Source organism: Cyprinodon tularosa, unplaced genomic scaffold, assembly GCF_016077235.1.
Source record: "Cyprinodon tularosa strain WSP-4 unplaced genomic scaffold, ASM1607723v1 ctg304, whole genome shotgun sequence".
Lineage (NCBI taxonomy): Eukaryota > Metazoa > Chordata > Actinopteri > Cyprinodontiformes > Cyprinodontidae > Cyprinodon > Cyprinodon tularosa.
The window spans coordinates 157015-182109 of NW_024039013.1; the positions used below are offsets into that span (position 1 = coordinate 157015).

At 39.9% G+C, this 25095-nt stretch overlaps 2 protein-coding genes and 1 non-coding gene across 3 annotated transcripts; 1 reads left to right on the plus strand and 2 right to left on the minus strand.

Moving 5' to 3' along the window:
- Positions 1-3431: 3431 nt before the first annotated feature.
- Positions 3432-10409, minus strand: dapk3 (death-associated protein kinase 3). Its single transcript, XM_038291945.1, has 9 exons — positions 10302-10409; positions 8660-8754; positions 6770-7130; positions 6492-6621; positions 6321-6369; positions 6193-6219; positions 5944-6096; positions 5817-5862; positions 3432-5133 (listed from the first exon to the last, which is right to left on the minus strand). The coding sequence occupies exons 2-9, from the start codon at positions 8719-8721 to the stop codon at positions 4597-4599; spliced, it is 1365 nt and encodes a 454-aa protein (XP_038147873.1). The 5' UTR covers positions 8722-8754; positions 10302-10409; the 3' UTR covers positions 3432-4596.
- Positions 10410-12603: 2194 nt separating this feature from the next.
- trnae-cuc lies at positions 12604-12675 on the minus strand. The gene has a single exon. It is a non-coding gene; the product is annotated as a tRNA-Glu (tRNA).
- A 128-nt stretch (positions 12676-12803) lies between these two features.
- On the plus strand, positions 12804-22631 carry sppl2 (signal peptide peptidase-like 2). Its single transcript, XM_038291975.1, has 15 exons — positions 12804-12955; positions 15101-15217; positions 16665-16847; positions 16923-17012; positions 17097-17236; positions 17430-17572; positions 17712-17808; positions 19624-19740; positions 19954-20035; positions 20117-20191; positions 20272-20334; positions 20415-20514; positions 20609-20686; positions 21552-21712; positions 22314-22631. The coding sequence occupies exons 1-15, from the start codon at positions 12908-12910 to the stop codon at positions 22497-22499; spliced, it is 1680 nt and encodes a 559-aa protein (XP_038147903.1). The 5' UTR covers positions 12804-12907; the 3' UTR covers positions 22500-22631.
- Positions 22632-25095: the final 2464 nt, after the last annotated feature.

Here is a 25095-nt window from a genome sequence, read left to right on the forward strand (position 1 = left end):
TTGGTTATCAGGTCACCAGAGGTGCAGCTCACTGAGCAATAGCTGCTCATGATGGATATTTTAACCCAGATATCCAAGGTCTGATACCTCTAAGGATATGGAAAATAGGGCAGACGTTGCTTCCAGAAAAGCAGTCAATGGATGAGGTATCTTTGCAAAGTACTGTGGGCTCAGAATAGAAGAGCAGGTTTTCAATTCTTCATAAAGTGAAGAAAACTATGGACAACAGTGAGCATCCTCTTCTGAAGGTTTTTGAAAGAACACAGTTTCTATACAGGTTCAGATGTTTCTCCAGATCGGGTGCAAGAGAGACTGATATATAAGATCCTTCCTTGCCCAACTATCAAATTCTACAGCACATCTACCGGTACTATGAGTTACTGCAATTTCATTTCCCTTTGGGATTAATAAAGTATTTTCAGACTAAATTAAATGGAATTAAATTCAAAGGGAAGAATGGACCCAGGTACTGTGTTTCCCAAAGTTAAGGCTATCTAGCTATGTGCAGAACTTGCCAGATAGATGTTTACAAGAAATTAAGTGATAAACCTTTGTTCTGTTCTTTGTTTCATTCTTTTATTTATCTCCCCCATACAAAACACCAGAGGTGTCAGAAGTATTATTGTTTATTACTCAAGTAAAAGTACTACAGTTTAAAAACACTTTTGTAGAAGTTAGAGTTTTACTCTAAGTACAATTTTTAAAACTACTTAAAGTAGAAAAGTAGAAGTAATGCTGGAAAAAAATGTTAAGGAGCGATGCTTTACTATACTACTCCATTAAAGGAATATTTTTTTTCAATTCTGGATTTTAGTTTTAGAACTAATGGTAACAGTTTCAAAATGACCTTTGCATCATCTTGAAAAACTATTTATTTTGGTATGTGGGGAGCAACAAGTTGATGCAACCACAAAGAAATAAATTGTTTGGAGAAAACAAATTATTTGGATGTTTTTTTTTTTTTTTTACAGTAATACCAACAGGCCATTATGAAAAAACTAGCTTAAATAAAAAAAGGAATTTGTTTTATTTTTTAAATATAAGGACTAGAAAGTACTGATAATTGTAAAGAAAAATATAAGGAGAAGAAGTAAAACTTTGTCTAAAAAAATGCCAGAACAGATTGAGACACAGAAGCTTGTTCTTCACCCATGAGCAACTTAATGCCAAGATCCAGGAAATATCATAGACAATTTGTGGAAGAAAAGAAGAAGAAAAAGCACATAATGTTAGGACTGTTCCAGCGACTGTGTAAAAAAAAAGAAAACTTAATTAGTCAAATGTTTTCCCTGTGATAAACAAAGATCGTCACTAAGGGCATATTTTCCTCAAACCCTCAGTTTGAGGTTATGGTGCAACAGTGTAAAATGAGTTGATTTCTTAGCTGTTTATACCAGAATGTGTTGAGGGCAGTCAAAACTAAGTCACCCATTTCTTTGAAAGGAACACTATGTAATTTAGTGACCATATAGCTGATGGTTAAGGAGCTTAATCCCATTTGTTGACTTTAAACACATTTGGAGATAGTTACATTTAAGCTGACTCATGAACCTGCCAGGGGGCAGTGCTAAAGAAAAAGGACAAAAAAGCAGAGCTGCGTCAGTGTTGGTGCAATACGTCATCCACACGCCGTTGTCCCCTAAATCCTTTATTCATCCTTCAGAAGATCTTTGAGACGCTTAGAGTGTCTGAATTTCTAAATTTCTGCTTCTTGCAAGAAAAAAAAAAAGTTAAGAAATATTGATCTGAATGAATCATGGCTTATATGAGATATTATCATCCTTTCCCATTCAAACTTTTGCTCCCTTAACAAAAGTGTCCGACTGTATCATGATCCAAAGGGCTGTTATAGCCCAGGTGTATGTGGGATCTCTTTGTAACACTTTTCCAAACGAAAGATAGAGGGGAGCTGTGGCTTTATGTCAGTTTTCATTGACAGACCCATTTTAGTGTATTCATTCTTGCAAATGTATTGTTTTTCGGATAATTTCCGGAAAAGTAAACACCGATTCAAACATGTCAAGCCAGCTAATACAAAATGATCTGAAAGGATAGCAAAGTAAATTCAAACCTTTTGGCATTGGGTTTCTCCCATTCTACCAATGTGATTGGTGAATAAAGTGACTAAATGAACGGATGAATGGGTGCATTTTAAGTTGAAAACATAGCTATAAGGAGGTAAAAAAAAAAGGTGAATGTATTAAAACTTCATGTAAACCCATGCTATCCGATCACATGTCAAAAATATCCCTATTTACATATTAGGAGAAAATAAATGCTTCATTAGGTTTTATCTTTTATCTTTCTGTCACAACTGCTGAACAAACATATCAGACCGTGTTCACTAATTATAACCCAAGGATCAGAAAAGCTGGTTTTGCCTTCCCATCATCTCAGTAAAGGAGCTTGTGATCATTTTTCAGTTTCTTTCAGAATAGTTTAGGGAAAATTACTAGAATCATTTATAAATAAGGCAAAAAGTGACGTACATGTTTACATATTACATTACAATCCCTTATTGGGTTTTAATTAATTTATCTGTTAACTGTTGCAATGATAAAAAAAAAGAAGCCAAAATGCATTATTACTACCATATCTTACTATAAGCACATCTTAACTGCTAAGTATTGTTGCCCTTTCCTTTTTTTATTGTTAAAGCAACTTCTTTACTCTGGTGAGATATGTTTATAAGTGAAGGGTGTACTTTAGTAGACAGCCAGTAGAGGGCACTGTTTATAGACTCAATTGAATTATCTTGACTTTTTTTTTTTTTTTTGATAGAATGGTTGTCCTTTTTTACCAAATTTTCTGTAATACCTTCTTGTGGTTTAAAAAAAAAAAACACCAATAAACAGTGTAGACAGCTAATTGGCATGAAAGCTTAAGATTATTATCTTAACTGCAAAACTCCATATGCAATACGGAGTTGCAAAGAAATGCTCACACAATCATTACCTCTATCTTTAATGTCATTAATTTGATTTTTATGTGAGAGACAAACAAAGTGGTGTGCGACTGTGAAGACGTCCTGCTTATTGGAACACAGCAAACGCAAGGAGATAATGCTCTGGTCAGACGACAATGGTACTGAGCGTTGAAAACAAGGAAACACTACTTAGGACCCTGAGCTACAACAGAAAGGTTCAGACCAAATCCAACTCATGTACTAAAAGGCTTCAAAGTCCAGATCTTAAACAAATCACAAAACTCCAATGAAAAGCCAAGGAAAAAATTTTATCAGACTACTTTTTAGCTGTGTTGCAATTAACGAATGTGTTTTTTTTTACCTCTGTAATACAAAATCTAAAACAATTAAGGTATAGGAATATAAGTACATGGGCAACGTCTGAATCTGGACACTGTGCAACACAGTTAAAAATTCCTGATGAAATCTTTTCAGGTAGACATTGAAATGACTCCCACACACATACTGAATATTTAGTTTTCTTTATTTGAAAGAGTTTCAGTCAGATTTACAGTTTCTTAGTCAGCATACAAGTTAAAATAGATTCTGAAACTGCTTTCTAAGTGCAAACGAGTACATTTCTCTAATGAAACATCCTACAGACTACAAAGAAAAACATACCTTTCCTGGTAAGCAAAGGGAATGTGGTAGCTGGATGTGAAACTCGTCGATGGAATGTCTGAAGTGTGCCCGGATGAATGTTCACTTAGAATCTAAAGAAATACGGGTTTCCATGCAAACTGTTTGGTTTACAAGGCTACTGTGCAAAACGTCTTGCATTTTAAGACTATCAGCATTTTCTAAATAGGAATTTGAAATGACTGTACGCTGATGGCAGCTAGATGCTCGCAATGAGGTTGATCCGTTTTCAGGCACTGCAAAGGCTAATTTATACGTCCCCAAAATCAGCTAACACTTTACTAGAACACTTGCTGTAAATTCAAACCTATTACCTGCTCAAATAAAATCATTTGGCACCAATGAGATGTACAACATAATGTGTATATAAAAAAAATAAAAAGTCCAATCTATTCTATTTTTAGCAGGTGATCTAACTTAAATTACAGTGCTACCTAAAAGCTTTATTTTCTGGACTGAGGCTTTATATTTATTGCATTGACACACAGTCCAGACCCCCTTTTAGAATATTAAACCCACCATGCATGTAACTGCATGAATAAATACACCCGAACCCCTAAGAAGCCTATAAAGCAAAAAATATTGTAAAGTTATTCCAACTAAAGTGGTCTGTAACTGGAACAGAAAGGGTTAAAATGAAAGCTAGCTGCTAATATAATAAAACAGACTAAGAATAAAAAAAATAAAAAAAAAGCTTTTAATTTTGTTTCTCACCCAAATGGTGAAGGAGCAGCTGAGTTACAGTACATAAAAAGATGTAAAATAAGTTAAAGTATAAAAACAGAAAGGAGCCTTCTTCTATGGAAGTGGCTGCAATGTTTGCCTCCTAGGTTCTCATCCTCTCCTTTGGGATAAAAATAGTGGAAGATTTTTCCAATAAGCAGCAGCAGCAGCAAAGCATGTGGAGATGACTGATTCATTCATCTCCTCTGACCACAAGCGGAGCAGAAGGGCGGGATGAAGCGTTAGAAAGAAAACATCGGCGGGTCAGCTCAGGGCACGCTGCTGGATCCCAGCAAGTCCTTCTCGGCGGTCATGGACTTGAGCAGCTCCTCCACCCAGCGGACGTCAGAGGCCACCTGCTCAGCCAGCGCGTCGTAGCGGTTCTCCAGCCGCCCAAACTTGCGCTTGAGGCTGTTGGCAGACTGCATGGTGAGCCGGGCGTCCTCCTGGCACTTCTTGCGTTGGCTCTGCGTGCGCTGCAGCTCCTGGCGGATGTGGCTCAGGTCGGCAGAAATGCTTTGGTTCTCCTCCTTGTACCAGCCCTCCTTCTCCTCGTAGATGGACAGCAGCGCTGCCACATCCTCCTGGCAGGACCGCTGGTTGCGCTCCAGCTCTTTCAGCCCCTCCTCGGCTGCAGCAATCTCCTCGAGCACCTGGGAGAACCGCTCAAAGTTCACGTAGGTGTTGTTCGGCGGCATGCTGGAGTGGGACTTGATGGTGTACTCCTTCAGCCGAGTGGTCTTCAGGCGCCGGCGCTCCACTTTGTGATCCCTGTCCTCCTGGCGCACATTTCGTCTTTTGATGACCTGGAGAAGAAATGAGAAAAAATTTAAATCCAACTGTTCGACTAGATCTTATTATCAACAGCACTTTAAGTACAGAACCTAAATCACAACAAAGAAAAAGTCAAACAAAAGACAGGACAAAAATTATGGGATGCTGTATGAAGAAACAGTCAGTTTTCTTAATCTATGTGATATAGCCAGGAAAACATTCGCCTGTGAGTATTTTCTATGTCCAGTTGCTTGTTACTGAGCTTCTCTTCAGGTATAATATGGTTACGAACAGAAAAGGTGTGATTTTTTCTTTTTTCTTTGGAAAATGCTAACAGTTAGCATTAATATGGGTTTTTCTGTTGACGTTAGCATTAAGCTAACACTACATTTTTCATCCATTTAATGTACAGCGATCCATGATATATTCTTGAAACAAATGTAACTAAGACATCTTTGTACTATTTGTTTTGCAGTTTTACAGTGACTCGTAAGTAAAGCTTGAAAAGAACTCCAGAAGTGTGGCTTTTCTTAAAGAAACTGTTAGCTATCTGTCGAGCATGGCATCATAGGCAAGCAGGGACAGAATAACTATTCTCAACTATCAAGTTTTAAATCTTCTTTGAATTCTTGGGGATGGGGGGAAACAAAAAACAAAACAAAAAAAACAACAACACAGGACTGAACAAGAAAATCGCAGTAATCAAAATTCCAACCTTAATCCATGGATGCTCCAGACTGTCATCAATCGTCATTCTCTTCCTGCAAAAATAAGAATCCATCATCAAGTTTAAAAAATATAAACATAAGCCTGAATTTATCTGGATCCACCCGCGGTTTTACTTTGGATCTTTGACCAACAGTCGGCGTATGAAGTCCTTGGCCAGCTCGCTGGTGCTGCTAAAATACTCCTCGTCAAAATCGTAATTGACGGCAGATATGTTGGTCAGGGTCTCCTGCTTGGTCTCGCCGAGGAACGGTGATGCGCCGCTCAGCCTAACACACACACACACACAAAAAAAAAAAACCTTTCACTGTCAGCTCTCATAGGAACTATAAAAGAATTTAACTGGGATCTGAAGCATTACTCACAGAATGTATGTGATCACCCCGATGCTCCTGAAAACAACAGAAGGTAAATAAAGATAAATGAAAACTCGAACAGAGACTTGTAAGCAGCTCTAGATGGGGAGAGAAGAAGAAACTTAAAGTCTTCTCACCACATGTCTGCCTCCAGGCCCAGAGGTTCATAGTTAACTATTTCCGGCGCTGGAGAAAGCATGAAAGAATGCAAACTTTAATTCAAAGCAGATGTGATCTGCAGCCACAGATTTTTTTTCTTTTACAACTTTAAAGTCGGAGGCCCGCAGAGTTCGGGAATGAGACCTTACCGACAAACTCTGGAGTCCCAAAGATGTTCTTGAACTCGTTTCCAGCTTTGATCTGGTGAGCGATCCCGAAATCTATGAGCTTGATCCTGGGATTGGGAACGTTCTTATCCAGCAGCATGATATTCTCAGGCTGAAAGAAACAAAAATGAAAGGATTTTCACCTTCAAGGTCAGTGAGAATCAAAGCAAAGTAGAGAGATTCCTCATAGAAGAGCAGTAACAGTCAAAATCCAAACAAGAATATTCATGAATATTAATGAGGTTGTAATTAATTGTGACCTTGAGGTCGAAATGAGCTATGCGTTTGGAGTGGAGGTAGTGGACGCCATCCAGGATCTGCTTGAGGAACTGCGTGGCCTCCTCCTCGGTCAGAGACTCCTTCTCGGCCAGGAAGTCAAACAGCTCCCCGCCTGACACCAGCTCCAGGATCAGGATCACGTCCGTCTTGTTCTCAAAGATGTCATGCAGCGTGATGATGTTGCTGTGCTGGATCTCCCGCAGGATGTTGACCTCGCGCTCGATCTCCTCGCGGCTTACCCCGCGTCGGCTGGACGACAGCCGGCGCTTCTTGATTAATTTCGCTGCATATTCAATACCCGTGCTCTTCTCTTTGCACTTTCGGACGATGGCGAACTGTCCGCTGCAGTGAGGGAGGAGCAGAGTCGAGATATAACTGATAGTATTGATCATTCCTTTAAGGAAAAAGTTAATCTCGCATGTGAGAAATCTTTTTGACATGCATCATATATTCTTGAAATGTATCCAGCTTTAAGAAAACTAAAGTATTGGTCACAAGTTTACTGTCCGTCATTGTGGACATGAATGTTATGTCATTAAGGCTTTAGGAGTATTCTGTTAAGGTGATGTCAGAGGGTTGGAGAGGCCATTCAATAAAATTAAGACAACAAATTGTTTCCGTCATCTGACCAAACCCACTCTAAGATGAAAGATGTTTAAGACCAAACATGTTTGGGCTAGAGTGAGTTAACTTGTACATAGTTGTTTGCTCTAGCTGGGTGATTATACCTATTGTACAAAGAAAAACAAAACCCAGATGCACATAGATAGAACAGCCTTATGTCAACACTCCATCAGGCACCCCCAAACTCGGTCCTCGAGGGCCGCAGTCCTGCAGGTTTTAGAGGTTTCCTTGCTCCAGCACAGCTGATTTTAATTGAAAGCTAATTAACAGGCTTTTGCTCTACTGCAATCATTATACTCAGCTGTTTTAAAGCAGGGAAACATCTAAAACCTGCAGGACAGCGGCCCTCGAGGACCGACTTTGGGGATGCATGCTCTAGATCCTCTCTAGATCGTACTCTAGGTTCTGTCTCAGAAACCCAACCAATTTAAATCAACTTCAGCAACTCTGCCAACAAGGGTTCAAATATGCTGGGATATCTATCTGTAACAAATAATAAGACTTCTCAGCAAATTGCTGAGAAGTCTAAATACTGATTATTTATTTAGGATACATAATGGTGGGGAAATAACATCTATTCTGTATATAAAATAAGAAAAACTTTAGTTTTACTTAAAAAAAATGTACTTAAAACAACCACATGGAGTAAAATGGTATTTTTAAAGAGAAAATGAAAAAAATAAAATAGTAAAAAACGAAAGTCTAAATATGACAGAAGCAGCTAAGAAAGTATCATTCCTTACTTTCCATTCTTTTAAAATAAGCTTGCTTGTTCCAGGTAACACAAACACTCTGGCAGCGTCCTAATGTTTAGAGGCTCTCTGCCACAGCAAAAGAGCAAAGGGACACTGAGAGGCACTGACGTCACGCTTTCTGCTGCATTACTGCAGAAAGAAATTAGCCAAGGCAAGAAGTTAGGTCGATCTTTTCAAAAAAAAAAGAAGAAGAAAGGGTGACTCTTTTTTTAAAAGTGCCCAATACAGCATAAAAGTGCAGTAGGAGATTGTTTATGTTGATGGTGCAATTTTGTTATGAGCTTGTTTTTTGTTTTGGCAGCCTTAAAGTCATACCTGATAGATCAATAAACTGTGTGGTTCAGCTACACTCATTATCCCAGGAAATAGATGAGTGCAGCCAAAATGATTCTGGGTGATTTTTTTTTTTTTTTTTATCTGTACTATAGAGCTATTCTTATGAAAAACCCAACACCTGGAAATATGCAACTCGGATGTAAGATGGGTTCGTACCTGCCCAGCTCCTCTCCCATCTCATAGTACAGCTCCACATCCTCTTGCCTGAAGCCAGCCATGGCGCTGACTCAAATAAAAGCCCTGCAGACGTCCTGCAACATAAAAATAAAGGGAAAGGAATGACACAGGCGTGTCTCAAGGAATCAGTTTGTCATCCAAAAGCTTAATAAGATTTTAAAAGTTAAAGATTTGGAACACAAAGGTCAGATATTTGAAAGCATGTTTTTTTCTGTTCATTTTGATAATAAACTCCTACAGAATGCCTGAAAACTGGAATAACACCAAACTCCAAGAGTTTTTTATTTTTCCAGAATTTCAACTAAGTTGAAGCTAAAACTTTGAGACTTGGGGATATCTGGATACAGCTTATTCACATACAAAGCATTGTCTGTCTTGTATATTTATTAGTACATTTTGACTTTAAACGGCTCGTTATAGTTCCAAATTAAATGATTATTTTATGAATTGATTAAAAAAATTAGCCCTGATTATATTATGCCACAAATACTTAGAGGAGATACTGCTGATTTGACAGCTTCCTAGCAAACAGTCCTTCGCATCCTGCACTACAAGGTCACTGCTAATAACCTTATTCAGCTCACAGTGAGCTGAATATTCATATAGTGCTTTTATCAAGAAATAGTAATGGAAAAGTTGAGTGAATGGAAGAAATCAATGAAATTCCACAGCAATATGATCCACTGAATGCCAACAGACTTTTTGTTTGGCAATGCTCGGAAGCTTTTTGATGAAGTCTACTTTACTAGGCTGACATCTGCTTACAGAGCTAATAAAAACATGGTTTAATACCCCTGGTATCGCTGTGCTTGTTAGTTTTTAATCCATCAGAAGCCAGAGTCATCAAAATGCACAGAATACAAAAGCAGAGGATAATGGGTTCCATATTCTTACTTTCTGAACCAAAAGTGAGACGGGTGAGCTTTTCGTCTGGAATGCAGTAAAGCAAAAACAATCCCCTATATTTGATAACAGCTGAACATATAAAACAGATTGGTGCCAGAAGGACCTTCAGCGGCTCTCTAACCCTGCCTGTTCTCCTCCTTATTTGGTTCTAGTGAAAACAGCTTTGGTTTTTCAGACACTTTGAGGCTGATGTCAGACGTTTGCATACCAGGCTGACTTAGATCATCTCCTGCTTCAGCCAACTCTGACTCAATTAAAGGCCACGAAACAGTCACACACACGAGTTACCTTCCTTTTCTTATCTGCACGCAATATATATAGTAAAATACATCAATCACGCACTCAGTATCTCTTCAATTTTTGATTTTTTATTTTTTTTAGTTGTTTTTACGGATAGGGAATCTACTTTTTCACCAAATGGATAAACAAAATAAAAACAGCAAAATAACGTAAATATATTACAACAAATACGAAACAAAATACATAGCACTAGTTTAATAATGTTTGAAAGAGTTTTTAGAAATCAAGAAACGGAAAGAAAACGAAGCCTGACAACGGGAAACAGCTAGCTAAAGCTCGGCATACGTCCCTGCGTTAAACACCGGCCGTTTTATGTGATCAAAGCTTACAGAAAACAACCGAAGCACCAGGCACGACAATAGCTGACATGTTTAACAATTTCAACAGAGAAAATCATGTAAAAATGTATACTAACCGTGCTGTTTGCGACAGCTGCTGCGTTCCTCATTCAAGTAGCTGACTGAATCTCCAGGCTTAGCTTCCAACAGGCTAACGGACACACAAACAGCTTCCGGTGGCTCATTTCAAAATAAAAGTCCGCGGTATCTGAGCATGTAAATAGTCTTATGAACATATATTTTATTTTAAATGCAATTTACCCCTCAAAATAACAAATTAGAATTAGTTTTAATGTTGATGATAATAAATGCTCATTCTGTGAAAGTGATGTAGAAACGATGAGTCTTCTATGAATGCAATCAAACTAAAACATTTTGGAATTGCTTAGAAAGGTGGATCAAATCAAAAATTGAACTTCCTGAATCTTTCTCTAGAGATATGGTAACTTTTGGAATACTATTGAAAAACAAAACAATAGAACTCTGTTGTAACCTCATTTTTTTGTTTAGCAAAATTCATAATTGAGATGACATGTGTTGTGAATTGGCGCTATAGAAATAAACTGAATTGAATTGAAATTTTAAAAATCTATACATACATAATATATCAGTTACACAAATAGGTAGTCCTTTATGATGATATATAGTTGCTGACAGGCAGCACTGGAAATAACAAAGTACGACTGCTTTTTTTGAGTATCTTTACTTTACTTGAAACATTTTATGGGGAGTACTTATAACTTTTCCTCCACAACATTTCATAGTCAAATATTATACGTTCTACTCCACGACATTTTGAGGAAGTTCCACTGTTGCTGTTTTTTGTTCTTGAAATGCAATTTCAACATGGTAGATAGTACCCCTTAGGACTACATTTGGACACCATTGTTGTAGAAATTTGCATGACGTTCCACAAATCTCTCATATCTTATGGCAGATAATATTTGTTGTTTATTAGTTTTATTAAGGCATTAGTGGTTGCCATGTGGGAAGAGTTCACAAAGCAAAGTTGTGGTTTGTTTGTGGTTACAGATTCAACCATAAATATCTATTCCATAGTATGAGGAGAATCAAGACGCTCCATTTCTCTTCTTAGTTTGTTTTTAAATGAGAAATAATAATCAAAAGAGCAGTCCTTATATTCTGTGCTATTTTTATGCTGAAAGTTAGAATCTGTAGCAGTGTTTCAATGCATCAATAAATTAGGTGGTTCATGCTCTGGAAATTAGAAAGAAATGTGCCAAAATTGGAAATTTTATTTTTGTTTTTGAATACTCAAGTACTTTTAAATCCAAGTATTTTCAAAAGTGAGTAATACTTTAACTTAAGTAGATGTTTGACTGAGTAACTTTTACTTGTAGTTGAGTAAGATTTAACTATGAGCATCAATACTTTTACTCAAGTACTACTGTACAGTTGAGTACCTTGTCCATCACTGCTGACAGGACATTGCTGATACAGTTAAAGCGATTGGTCTGCATTCAATCTATTATGCAGATTAACTTTGCGATTTTTGTTTAGGGGATAGCAAGTAAATTATGACACCAAAATTTTGATTTTCATGATTTAATGAGTAACAGATCAAACTTTAATTTATGAATTAAACACAGGCACCTATTTAGAAATATATATCTAACAATCCCTGTAAAACAATACAAGCATGTTTTATGTGCACAGTAGAGCTCTAAAGTATAAGTTTAGTGCATTGAGAGTGCCTGAGTAGATCATATCAGTGGATAAGATCAGATTAACCTCTAAATATTAATAATCATCCAAAATTCACCCTATAAAGTTAATCAAAGTTTTTTCCAAAATATTTCTTGATGATCCAAAAACCTTGTACAAAATATTCTGTTGTTATAGGGATGTCCTGAAGGGCAAACTAGTGTAAAATTTTGCTACATCTCTGAACAAATTGTAATGGTTTGATGCTGTAACTTTGTACTTTGCATTTTCTATGACAGATATGGGTAGTGTGATAATAATAATTTGTATGATGTTTTATCAACAGCACATTTGTATAATATTTCAAGAAGTTTTTTTTTTTGTTTTTTTTTTTTTTTGTTTTTGTTTTTTATAAAAAGAGATTCTAAATTACTGACGATGCTCAAAACTCTTATTTTGAAATGTAAATGTCTTCCGGTAATGAAGGATAAATTGCTACAGGTAAATACAGAGCAGACGGACGGACATATGGAATGACATCAGGCTGAAACAGTTTACTGCATCATGTCTAAAAACAAGATTTAACTCGCAACAGATAACTATGAACAACAAGGTAGCCACTCATATACCTGTCAATAAAGTATGCCTTTCGATTATAGATACTACTTAGTGCTCGCTAGTTAATTCCATGACTTAAAATTATGAAAAGGTATATTCCCTGACCGGGAATCGAACCCGGGCCGCGGCGGTGAGAGCGCCGAATCCTAACCACTAGACCACCAGGGAGCTTTAAGGGTCACAATGGAGGGATTTTAAATACATTGTTCCAGCTTTGAAGCTTTTCACTGTTGATACTTCAACCAATCACATTTACACACCCTTTTTATAACTCCCTATGACAGTAGCCAATGAAATGACCGCTAACGGGGAAATGGGCGTGGCTTTGTCAAGCAGCCGCTGCGAGAACAAGCCGAGCGGTTGGTCGGTTGATGGGTGAAACAACAACAGGCTGCGCGATATGAGGGTTTCTCAGACACTGATTTGGGCCGCTTTTCTCATCCAAAAGGTGAGCGCAGAAATATCAGTTTAACCGTAAACAATATATCTGGTAAATCACGTCTTATAGTTGACGAGCCCGGATAGTTAGATTCTAAACGTTTTCTTTCTACTTTAGCCTCAATGCTATATAAATGTTAGCTTGCGGAGATCACCGTGAGCCATGGAAACCCACAGATCACCGATCATAGGATCTAACATTATAATAAAGGAGAATTGCTGTTCATATTCGCAGCATTTCTGTTAACAGATGGTCAGAAGATGAGTAGAAATGTATTTGATTATAATAAGCAACGTGAAGTTGGTTTTAAAAATGGAGGCTGCTTGGAAATCTGAGCCCAAAGGGGAACATTTGATTTTTAATCAACTAGTTGGAGCCAGGTTAGAAACTTGTTAAGGAAAACTTTTCATTAACCCTTTCAAATCAGAATGATCAATATTATTTTATTGTGCATTCTGTTTTAAACCCATTTTCCTTCTACCTTTGCATCTCTTATATTAAATTATACAAACAAACCATTTAATATTTCGTATATTTGCCTTGATTTCTTCGATTATGCTTGTTAAACGGGGTTTTCAGGAGCTGTCACAGATTAAATATTTGTATTTTTAGACTTTTACTCGTCCTGTTGTCTTAAAGTTGCACCCATCCATCCATCCACCCATCCATCCCTCCATCCATCCATCCACCCATCCATCCATCCCTCGATCCATCCATCCCTCCATCCACTCCTCCATCCATCCATCCATTCCTCCATCCATCCACCCATTCATCCATCCCTCCATCCATCCATCCATCCATCCATCCACCCCTCCATCCATCCCTCCACTCATCCACCCACTCATCCACCCACCCATCCATCCATCCATTCATCCATCCATTCATCCATCCATCCCTCCACTCATCCACCCACCCATTCATCCACCCCTCCATCCACCCATCCATCCCTCCATCCATCCACCCACCCATTCATCCACCCCTCCATCCACCCATCCATCCCTCCATCCATCCACCCATCCATCCAACCACCCCTCCATCCACCCATCCATCCATCCCTCGATCCATCCATCCCTCCATCCACTCCTCCATCCATCCATCCATACATCCATCCCTCCATCCATCCACCCATTCATCCATCCCTCCATCCATCCATCCATCCATCCATCCACCCCTCCATCCATCCCTCCACTCATCCACCCACTCATCCACCCACCCATCCATCCATCCATCCATTCATCCATCCATCCCTCCACTCATCCACCCACCCATTCATCCACCCCTCCATCCACCCATCCATTCATCCATCCATCCCTCCACTCATCCACCCACCCATTCATCCACCCCTCCATCCATCCATCCATCCATCCAGCCAGCCATCCATCCATCCACCCACCCATCCATCCATCCATTCATCCATCCATTCATCCATCCATCCCTCCACTCATCCACCCACCCATTCATCCACCCCTCCATCCACCCATCCATCCCTCCATCCATCCACCCACCCATCCATCCACCCCTCCATCCACCCATCCATCCCTCCATCCATCCACCCATCCATCCAACCACCCCTCCATCCACCCATCCATCCATCCCTCGATCCATCCATCCCTCCATCCACTCCTCCATCCATCCATCCATACATCCATCCCTCCATCCATCCACCCATTCATCCATCCCTCCATCCATCCATCCATCCATCCATCCACCCCTCCATCCATCCCTCCACTCATCCACCCACCCATCCATCCACCCATCCATTCATCCATCCATCCCTCCACTCATCCACCCACCCATTCATCCATCCATCCATCCATCCATCCATCCATCCATCCATCCATCCATCCATCCATCCATCCATCCATCCATCCATCCATCCATCCATCCATCCATCCATCCATCCATCCATCCATCCATCCATCCATCCATCCATCCATCCATCCATCCATCCATCCATCCATCCATCCAGCCAGCCAGCCAGCCAGCCAGCCAGCCAGCCAGCCAGCCAGCCAGCCAGCCAGCCAGCCAGCCAGCCAGCCAAATTGTCTTAGTTAATTATGGCTCTTTTATAGATAACACATTTTTTTGTTCTATATATTTATGCCAATTCATAAAATGAAAAGATCATAGAAAACATTGTTTTTCTGTTTATAGGTGGTGGGAGAGTATGGCATGGCTCATTTCAGTGAGACGGGTAAAAGTATTGGGAAGGACTACTGCATATTCTTCAACTCACAGTGGGCGCGTCTACCTCAGGACCTCAATAAAGCAGTAAGTCCCCTGGTTTTTATTAGTGTTATGATAAGTATGTGACACAACCCCTTGAAGTTTTTTTTTTTTTTTTTTTACATTTCATCATGTTTCATAGACAAATGTTAATGTATAGGATGTGATGAGACCGACACAACGTGGCGGGTAATTGGAAAGTTGAAAGGAAACATTCACGGTTTGTGATTAATAGCAAAAACTTATTACAAATAATAATCCGAAAACTTTGACCAGCATTTTTATATACACCACATTTTTCTGATATAAAATCCTCTTTAGTAAAAAATAATTTCTGTGCAACCAAATGCCTTCAGAAGTGGCCTGATGAGTAAACCTACTAATAATCTCAGTACGAGTACAGCTGATCTGTGACCCTCAAAGGTTTGTTGCAGAACAGGAGATGTGTAACATCAAAAATACAGAATTTACATGAAATGACTGCCCACCTATATTAGCAGGAGCAGCAGAGAAAACGTTCAACTGAGGCGCAACTCTAGAGGAGCTGCTGAGATGCACAATTTACACTAGAAAACCACTAGCCTCACACTCTAGGAATCGTATCCTTAATAAACCTGTGTAGTGGGAGTCTGGTCTAAAAACACCCTCACGCAGGGGAATAGTGTGGCCTTGCAAGTGAAACAGACTGAGTGAAAACTTTTATAGTGAGTAAATAGGATCAATTAATATATGAAATAAGAGAAATCTAAACTTTGAATCTAAACTTTGTGACCACACTTGCTTCCCAGTGAAACCTAGTGGTGGCAGTATTATGCTGTGGGTTAGTATATTTCAGGAAGGTGAGTGGTCAGAGTTCCTGAATTGAGATACATCGAGGACGGTCTTAGGGAAGTAAAAACCCAAAATGTTAGAGCTGCAAAATACTTCAAGGAGAAGGAAAACTAGATGAAAATTGTATGAATACTTTAGTTCCTTTTATTTTATTGAAAAAAAAATTAGAAATCTCTGATTTCAGCCAACAAATAACAGGGTGTTTTTCGAAAATAAAATGAATGCAAACATTTAACCTTTTGTGTTTCATAAAGAAGCTTTTTATTTCTGATTTTTAGGAGAATTGTTAGAGAACAAAATTTTTCCCCTGCTTTTATTGTCATTACACTGTCACAAGTACAGACAACGGGATTAACTCTTTGCATTTAAGCCATTGCCTTGGGGAGCAGTGGGCTGCTACTGTGCGGCGCCCAGGGAGCAGTGGGGGTTAAGGCTCTTTGCTCAGAGACCTAGAGTGGCAGTCTGTGGGAGTGGGGCTTGAATTCAAAACCTCTGGATGCCGAAACCACTAGGCCGCCGCTCCCCTTCTATTAAAAAGCTGAATAGATTTTTTTCCCAAGAATAAAGCAGGAAAAGAATAGATTTTGTCTTAATCTTATCATAAAGTTGAATTTTGTCCCCTTCAGCCGTGTTTGATCACTCCAGTCTTTCTCCCTCACAGTCCCGTCTTCAGATCCACGACCTGACATCGTCGGTCCTGTGCTCACCCTCCGAGGTGCCAGAGGGAGGCTTCCCAAACCGCATCCCCATGGTGATGAGGGGCAACTGCACCTTCTATGAAAAGGTTCGCCTGGCCCAGATTAATGGTGCCAAGGGTCTCCTCATTGTCAGCAAGGACCGGCTGGTAAGGAGTTAACCTTAGAGTGCTGTGAACAGATCCCAGTCCATCCCACTGAAGATATGTGTGTGTGATTAACAGACACCACCAGCTGGAAATAAGAGCCAGTATGAGGAGATAGACATTCCTGTGGCTCTGCTAAGCTACTCTGATATGTTGGACATAAGCAAGGTGAGGAATCTAAGATGATTTATAAATGTGAAAAGCTTTGATCAGATTTAGCAACCCAAACCTCTTTATTTCTAACTTGCTCAGACCTTTAGTAAAGGAAGGCTTGTGGCCATGTATGCACCCAACGAGCCGGTGTTGGACTACAACATGGTGATCATCTTCTTGATGGCTGTGGGAACGGTGGCTGTCGGAGGCTACTGGGCCGGCAGCAGAGATCGCAAGAAGTAAGTTAATTAGTAACTGTGAGCCAATCGGACCTGCTCTTTGATGAGGTGGGGCGGGGTCTCTGATGCACAGAACTGAAGGTGTCACCAGGCTGACTGGATGGTTTAGCACCATCAACTCTCCGGTCATAGAGCTACAGCTCGGGCCTCCTTTAATCACCCTAATAGTCTTCTCTTGTTGATCGTCCTGCAGGCGTTACATGAAGCATAAACGAGACGATGGAGCGGAGAAACAGGACGAGGAGACAGTGGACGTCACCCCCATCATGATCTGTGTGTTTGTGGTCATGTGCTGCAACATGCTGGTGCTCCTTTACTTTTTCTATGACCGCCTGGGTACGTGCAGCATACAGACGGAATTCAGAGAAAGCATGCAAAGAGATTCAGTAACTTTGCCCCTTCCTGGAAAGTGCATGTTCCCATCATCCTGTTAATGATCCTGCTTTGCTTTGTCGCTGATTTCCGATGTTTTTAGCCATTTGGGTCATCGGCATCTTCTGCTTGGCCTCCTCCGTCGGCCTCTACAGCTGTCTGTGGCCTTTTGTCAGGAGGATTCCTTTCTGCAAGTGCAGGTGAAACATCTAGCTTTAATAACAGTTAAACTGATGGCTAAAAATGCTCTGCTGACAAAAGAAAACTCTTCTAATTAAAGTGGAGTTACATTGTGCTACATTATAAACCACATTTTCAATACATGTCATTTAGATTTAATGTAATAGACCAACACAGAGGGATACATAGCTGTGAAGTAGAGGCAAAGTCTTACATGGTTTGAATCTTTTTTCCAAATAAATGATCAGATGCTGCCTTTTTGGCAATAGTTTGAAACTTTTCATGAGTTTTTATTTCGTTTTGATGCCTGGTTTTCAATTCCATTTTATTTTTAAATTGTTTTAGCACCTTTCTTTTGAACGAATCTCATCATGATCATCTTATGTATTTGTAGAGTGCTTAAAGGTACACTATGCAACCGGTGTTGATTTTCCAGCGAGGCTCCCCCCAGAGGGCGAAAGTAAAAGTGCACTGTCGTAAATATGCACAGCTGTTCTCCTGGTTTCTCCGTCAAGCCAGGCGCGGTTGTTTTGAGCTTAGCAGACAGACGAACGCAACGAATGACTAATGCTGACACGCGGCTGAAGCAGCTTTGCTGCTCTGCCTGCGCGGTGCAAAAGTGTGTCTGACGCGCGTTGGGCGGAGCTTCACTAACCTTTCTCTGCCTTGCAGCTATATTTGCTGTGATCAGTGGGAATAAAGTAGTTTTAATATGTGTTTAAGTGAGAAAATACACCTGAAAACGTAATCAGTGCCGTCAGTTCATTCAGATTATTATCCTGCCTTCAATATTTTTTCTGTCGGAGCCGCTCAGACCCCCACATACCAGCGGTGCGCCGACGGTAGGAATCCCTTCAACAGCAGCCTCTGGCCGGGTCGCCTCCTCGCGGTTCACCGCGGCAGCTGTGCTAGCAACGAGAATTTTTAACTGGGGGCGTGTAGCAGTTCTTGCCGTAAAGCAAGACCGACTCTCGTGAGACTTCTGAGCCTGTGGGTGCGGGTCGGTGCTCCTGCAATTGCAAGTGCGGTATTTCCCCCACAGACCACCAGGGCGGCCGAGAATACCTTTGTTTAACCTGAAATGACTCATTTAATCATCCAAAACGATATGGAACACATTAATTAACTGAAAAATGTTGCATAGTGTACCTAAAAACAGCTACACTGCAAAAAGTAGAATTCTAAATTAGTCATTTTTTGTTAGAATAAGTGCATTTTTTTCTTGAACTGAGGAGATAAGTGAAGCACTTGTCCGATGGAACAAGACAATTTATATTGAAAATAAAAAAAAATTGCATTGTCTTTGAAGCGCATATTATCTAATTATCTTATTTTAAGAGTAAAAATACTCATTCCATTGGCAAATATTTACTTATTTCTAAATAGTTTTTGCAGTGTAACAGCTGAAAACAAAGTGCATAGGAAAAGAAATGTGCAAAATTAAAGAAAAATAATAAAATTTAGCATAAAGATATAACATAAGGCAATAATACTAATAATTTAAATTAGATAAATAAGGTAACATCAACTAAGTCTGAGATTTTTTGAGGTTCTTTGAAAGCTGCATAGCCTCAAACAGCAACACTGTACTTTGTGTTGGTCTATGAAATACACTAATGTTTGGATTGGGACGTGAAAAACAGTTTATTTAATTAGATTTTGTTTTCATTGTACAGATGGGATTTAGTAAAAAAAAAAAAAAAAGAATTCCCATCAAACAAAAACAGCTGCTTCAGTTAATGGCTGCATTAGACAATGAAACCCACGCTGACAGTAGCTATTGGAGGGAAACTAATTGACATGTAAATTATGTTTGTTCTTTAAAATAAAAACAGGATCCCGGAGAACAACCTGCCGTACCTGCACAAACGCCCTCAGATCCGCGCTCTCCTGCTGTCGGCCGTCTGCATCGCCATCAGCATCATCTGGATGGTGTTTCGCAACGAGGACCAGTGAGTCTGAAGCCAGTGGATGTTCATCCAGACTCCTGTTAGATAAATGAGGAGAAATCCACACAGCTGCTGTTTTTTTGGATGTTACAGCTGAATTTCTAATAGTCTAGTGACACACGGAGGATCTTTGAATGCTTCTTTAACTCAGACACAGAAACTGCTTTTTTGAACCTTGTGTTGGTGCTGCCGATAAGCTCTTGCTTTCTTCCCTAGATGGGCCTGGGTGTTGCAGGACGCCCTGGGGATCGCCTTCTGTCTCTACATGCTCAAAACAGTGAGGCTGCCAACATTCAAGGTAAAGCTGACGGATGGCAACCATGACGGCTTTGCATCATTTCGCCTTCTAACCTCGTCTTTCTCCCTCTTTCCCCGGCAGGCGTGCACTTTACTGCTGTCGGTTCTGTTTGTTTATGATGTTTTCTTCGTATTTATTACACCCTTCTTTACAAAGGTAAGATGAGTCTGAGCTGTAGGGAGTTTAGAGGGAGTTTTAGGTTTGGTTCTGATCCTCCTCCTTTCTTCTGCTCACAGAGTGGGGAGAGCATAATGGTGGAGGTGGCGGCTGGCCCCTCAGACTCCGCCACACATGAGAAGGTGAGCCCACCCACCCAAAAAAAAATCCTTTTCAGCTTAGAGAAGCAAACACCAACTCTGACATCTGTCTTCATCTTCAGCTGCCCATGGTGCTCAAAGTGCCGAGGTTGAACTCCTCTCCTCTGGCTCTCTGTGACCGGCCCTTCTCCCTCCTTGGCTTTGGGGACGTCTTAGTACCAGGTGGGGGTTTTATTTATGAAGTTTTGTTTTAGCTACAGCTCACGAGCTCTAACCAATGACATGAAGAGAGTGATTCTGTGGTTTCCCTCCTCAGGTCTGCTGGTGGCATACTGTCACCGATTTGACATTTTAACCCAGTCCTCCAGGATCTACTTCGTGGCCTGTACGATCGGTAAGCGTTTCTGTGGAGACTCTGGCAGCAGAGATCCTCCTTGTTTTATAATCATAATAATCCAGATGGATTAAAGGCACCATTGAGGTTTAGATCCACTGTCTTTTTGTCTTAAATAAGTCTGATTTACTGAAAATGGGCCTCTTTGAACTCTTTGTCTTATTTATTGTTTGGCACAAACATAAATTAGCATGAAGTGGAAGGAGAATGACACATGGGGGAGGTTTCTCTGTTGCTGTAGAGCAGGGGTCTGCTAGTGGCTCCTTATTACCTCAGCTGAATATGATAAATTTAAAGTAGATGCAACAGTTGCAGGTTTATTTAGGCTATTTCATGGAATAATTGCATTGAATTTTTAGGAATAACGATGGTAAAAGTACCTGTAATATATATTTTTTGTAATTAGGTTGAATTCAATTCAATGAGTTTTTAAAGTGACCATTCAAAACACACTTTACAGAGACAATACCATCAGATTGGCTAAAACAAAAAAGGTTAATGATTAAATTATAGTTTTGTTTGTTTTTTAACAGCTTGCTAAAAATCATATAATAAAATGGTGGTTCTTTCTGCATTATAGGAAAAATCAGCAGTTTTTGTTTAAAAAAAAGGTTAAGTTGTGGCTGTTTCACTTGAAACAGTGAGTGAATGTGAAAATGGCCCTTTGGATTGTAAAGGTTGCAGAATCAAGAAAACCAGCAACATTTCTGGTGGATTCTGGAGTTGGATTAACAAACAGAAAGATTTTTGTCAGATTATTGTGCATTTAACCCCAAAGTAAACACTTTACAAACTGCTAGATGAGAACTTTTTTTTCTGTCCTGGTTTGCATTAAAGTTCCTGTTTCTCTCTCCTGTGCGGTCAGCGTACGGCGTCGGCCTGCTGATCACCTTCGTGGCCCTGGCAGTGATGCAGATGGGCCAGCCGGCCCTGCTCTACCTGGTGCCTTGCACTCTGCTCACCAGCCTCACCGTGGCGCTGTGGCGCAGGGAGCTGCGTCAGTTCTGGACTGGAAGTGGATTTGTGGTGAATACCAGTTTGATATGACTGCCTACTGCCGAAGAACAAAAAAAAAGAGACTCCAGACAATTAAACAATCTGTTTAAAAAAAAAAAAAAAAGAAAAGTGAGCAGAGTGAAGTAGTATTTCAAGTTGAGTAAGCCCCACCCATTCCAACCGCCTCCTTCTGTTTCCCTGTCCCTCCCTTACCTTTTATTTGACTGTGGGTGTGCTGTAGTCTGCTGCTGAGGGCTCAGCTGTCTGCAAATGTCACTACAGATATTCCATCTGGGCTTGGCACTTTATTTTGAATTAAATAATGCTTACCTCATCTAAACGCTCTTTCTCTTGTGATTTTTCTCAGCAATAGAGCTTTTATGTCGTGTTAAACAGCGAGTAATTTATCCTGAGATGATTTGCATGTTTACTTTAGCAATGATCTCTGGGAAGTTTCTGCTTTTCAATCAACAGCAATACCTCTGAGCACAGTTTAAAGCACAAAGGTTTGATGTTTCATTGTGCCAGAGGAATTACTGTCATCCCCCCCCCCCCCCCGTATCTTTTCTCTTGTTTTCTCTGATCACATTTTGGCCATTTTATTTCATACACCTACTTTCTGCTCCCCCAGCCTCCTATAGTCCTCGCACCGATCAACCCCACGCAGACTGCAGAGCCGCAGACAGAGGAGCCGCCCGCCGAACCGGAGCCACAAACCCCCGAAGCCACCGATCAGAGCGAAGACACGCCTGATGCACCGCCGCCTCAGGAAACGCCTCCATCACTGAAGGAAAGAGGAGAGAAAACCAACAACTAGTACATTTCTACTTTCACTACTGACTTGGCTTTTGTCTAAGGGGGTCCTGATCAGCTGGCTTTTTGGCTTATTTGTTCATCTCTCCCTAAACAAAGGGAAGAAGTGCTGAAACTGTTTTATCTAAAAAAAAAACTTCCAACAGAAAGTGCAATGGGAGCTTAAAAAGTATTGATCTGTTTAAGGTGCTGGTAAAGATGGGTGAAATAACCATAAAGTTAATTCAGTTTTTATTGCAGTAGTATGAAAACGTAAAAACAATTATTTATTTTTTTTAACCAAAAAAAAAAAGACAGATAATGCAGAGACGCATCAGACTTGATTTATCAACTGATCCAACAGCAAAACAGACCAGGCAGACCATGCAGTATTCTCTGCTGCTGCGTGGCTCTACGCCGGGCTCTACGCCGAGCTACCCAGCAATTAGAAGTAAACGTGTCAGAGTTAACGTCCACTTTGGGGAACATAGAAAAAAATAAATCTCCAAAACGCACGTTAAACCGTTCAGGTTTGTCCCCAAATAGGTTTGTCTAGAATCATGCAGCTCACACATGTTGCTTGTCAGAATTCTCGGTGCAATCATTAAGACATTTCGATAACCAGTGAGCCTACCTGCGTTAGCTGCTTAGAAAAACAGAAAACAAATAAATAGAAACAAAAAACCTTTTAGCCAAAGCAGCAAGCACCAAAATAAAAATGAATCAGAGCTTTGTAGAATCTGATGCAGATGGTGTGTTCAGACCTCTACTGCTATGCTTGCAGTAATCGCAGCTGGTAGTACGTATTTAGTCAATTTTTAATTCACTTTAACAGGGTTCTCAGGAGAAATAAGCCCAGAGCATGACAAGTCTCTGCTGTGCTTAATAGTCTGTAGGAAATCCTCTCCAAATTATCCTTTTAGTTCCACAAAAAGGGCCTTATGTATAAAATGTGTCTGCATACAATAATCATGCAGAGCAATGTTTAGCCCAAAACTATGAAAATGAATTAAATCCACAATAAAAAGCTTTAAAAACTCTAAAAATGGTGACAGCCAAACCTGTATGTTTCCCAGATGTGTAAAATCCCCTGAGAATATGTTTAAATAGGCATTAAATCCCTATTTGAATGAAGGAGCCGACATCTGAGGGGAATCAGGGCTATGTCTGAACCTCTGTTGCTATAAGGCAGGATCTGTGAATGTAGCATTTATAAATGTTACATTCATTTTCATTACAAAGCTATGCAGGTGTTTCTGATGAGTAAAGTTGTCTCACAAAAGCAGTGGCTCAACTCAGGATTCATTCAGAGCCTCTATAATAACTTTAGCTATTTGAAATAATAGACACAGTGGGAACATGCTCCATGCAGGTTACGGTGCTCAAAGCCTGGATGCCATGTGTTTTTATTTCTTTTTTTATAGAAATGTTTTTGTTTTGTTGTTTTTCTTTTTAAGGCGAAATACCGAATAGTTTCAAACATGAAGTGTGGCTTACTTCACTTGTTTGTGTGGTGACGGGATCCCTAATAGAAGCACGAGGGTCATATTCACAGCTTAGAAACTATTTGTTACACATTACAATGATCAGCATGAATCAATAATCAAGCTCAGTTGAGCAGCTAAGTGTTTTTCCCTGACTGACGTTCCGAACACACAGGCTACGTGAGCTAAAACAAACACCAGATAATTTCCCTCCGTAGTTTTAGTGAGACGGCTGCACACTCTTTTATGCATTCGGCCCCCAGTCTGTTTGCATATTTCACTTTTTATCTGAATGCGAATCTACACCTTCTGTTGGATTCCAATAAAAGCGTTGAGCACCTATGCTGCACCACCAGGTGGCGATAATGTTGATAAACATGCATTAAAATGGAAATGAAAAATGATGATGATCTCGGGTTCAGTCCTGGCTTGAAGATTCTTCCCAAACAGTTTTCCTTCATGTTAACTTTCTAATTTTAGATTGATGTTGACAGGGGTCAAAATCGTGATGACTATCCAGGCTTCATTAGATCGCATCTAATAGTTGCCATGGAGACAGCTAAATAATGTGCTGCAGTTGCCTTACAATTTAAAAATGGTTCCTGGACTGGACGATAAGAAACGCCCCCTGGTTACCAAAGAGAAACAATTCTGTTTGTTTTTAAACTACAGATATTTTAATCAAGTGACCAAAATAACCTAATTCAAGGTTGGATTTGAAAATAACTCTGTGAGATTTTGCCACTGCAATAAAAGCTGAGTTTACTAGGGCTCCATTGTAGTATAACTGTCTTATCTAACAGTCTGTGGCGCCCACGAAGGAAGAAAGTGTTTCCACTTTATCACCAGTAAAAGGTTAGCAACAGCATCCAGAAAACTTGGAAGTTTGTGAAAATCGTGGACTTTCATCTGTTTTATTGAGCTTTTCACAATGAGCTCACTTGCAATGACTTCAAATAAAATTGTGCCCCAACTAGAAAATAAAATAAAATCAGGTTTTCGGTTGGGAATATTTAAAGCTGTAAACTGGGATGTTTTTTTTCTAAAAAAAAAAAGGGGATCTTGTAAATAATATCTCATTGCAGAGTTACATGCTGTGGTTTCTAATTTCTGTTAAAGAAATGCCTAAAGTAGAGC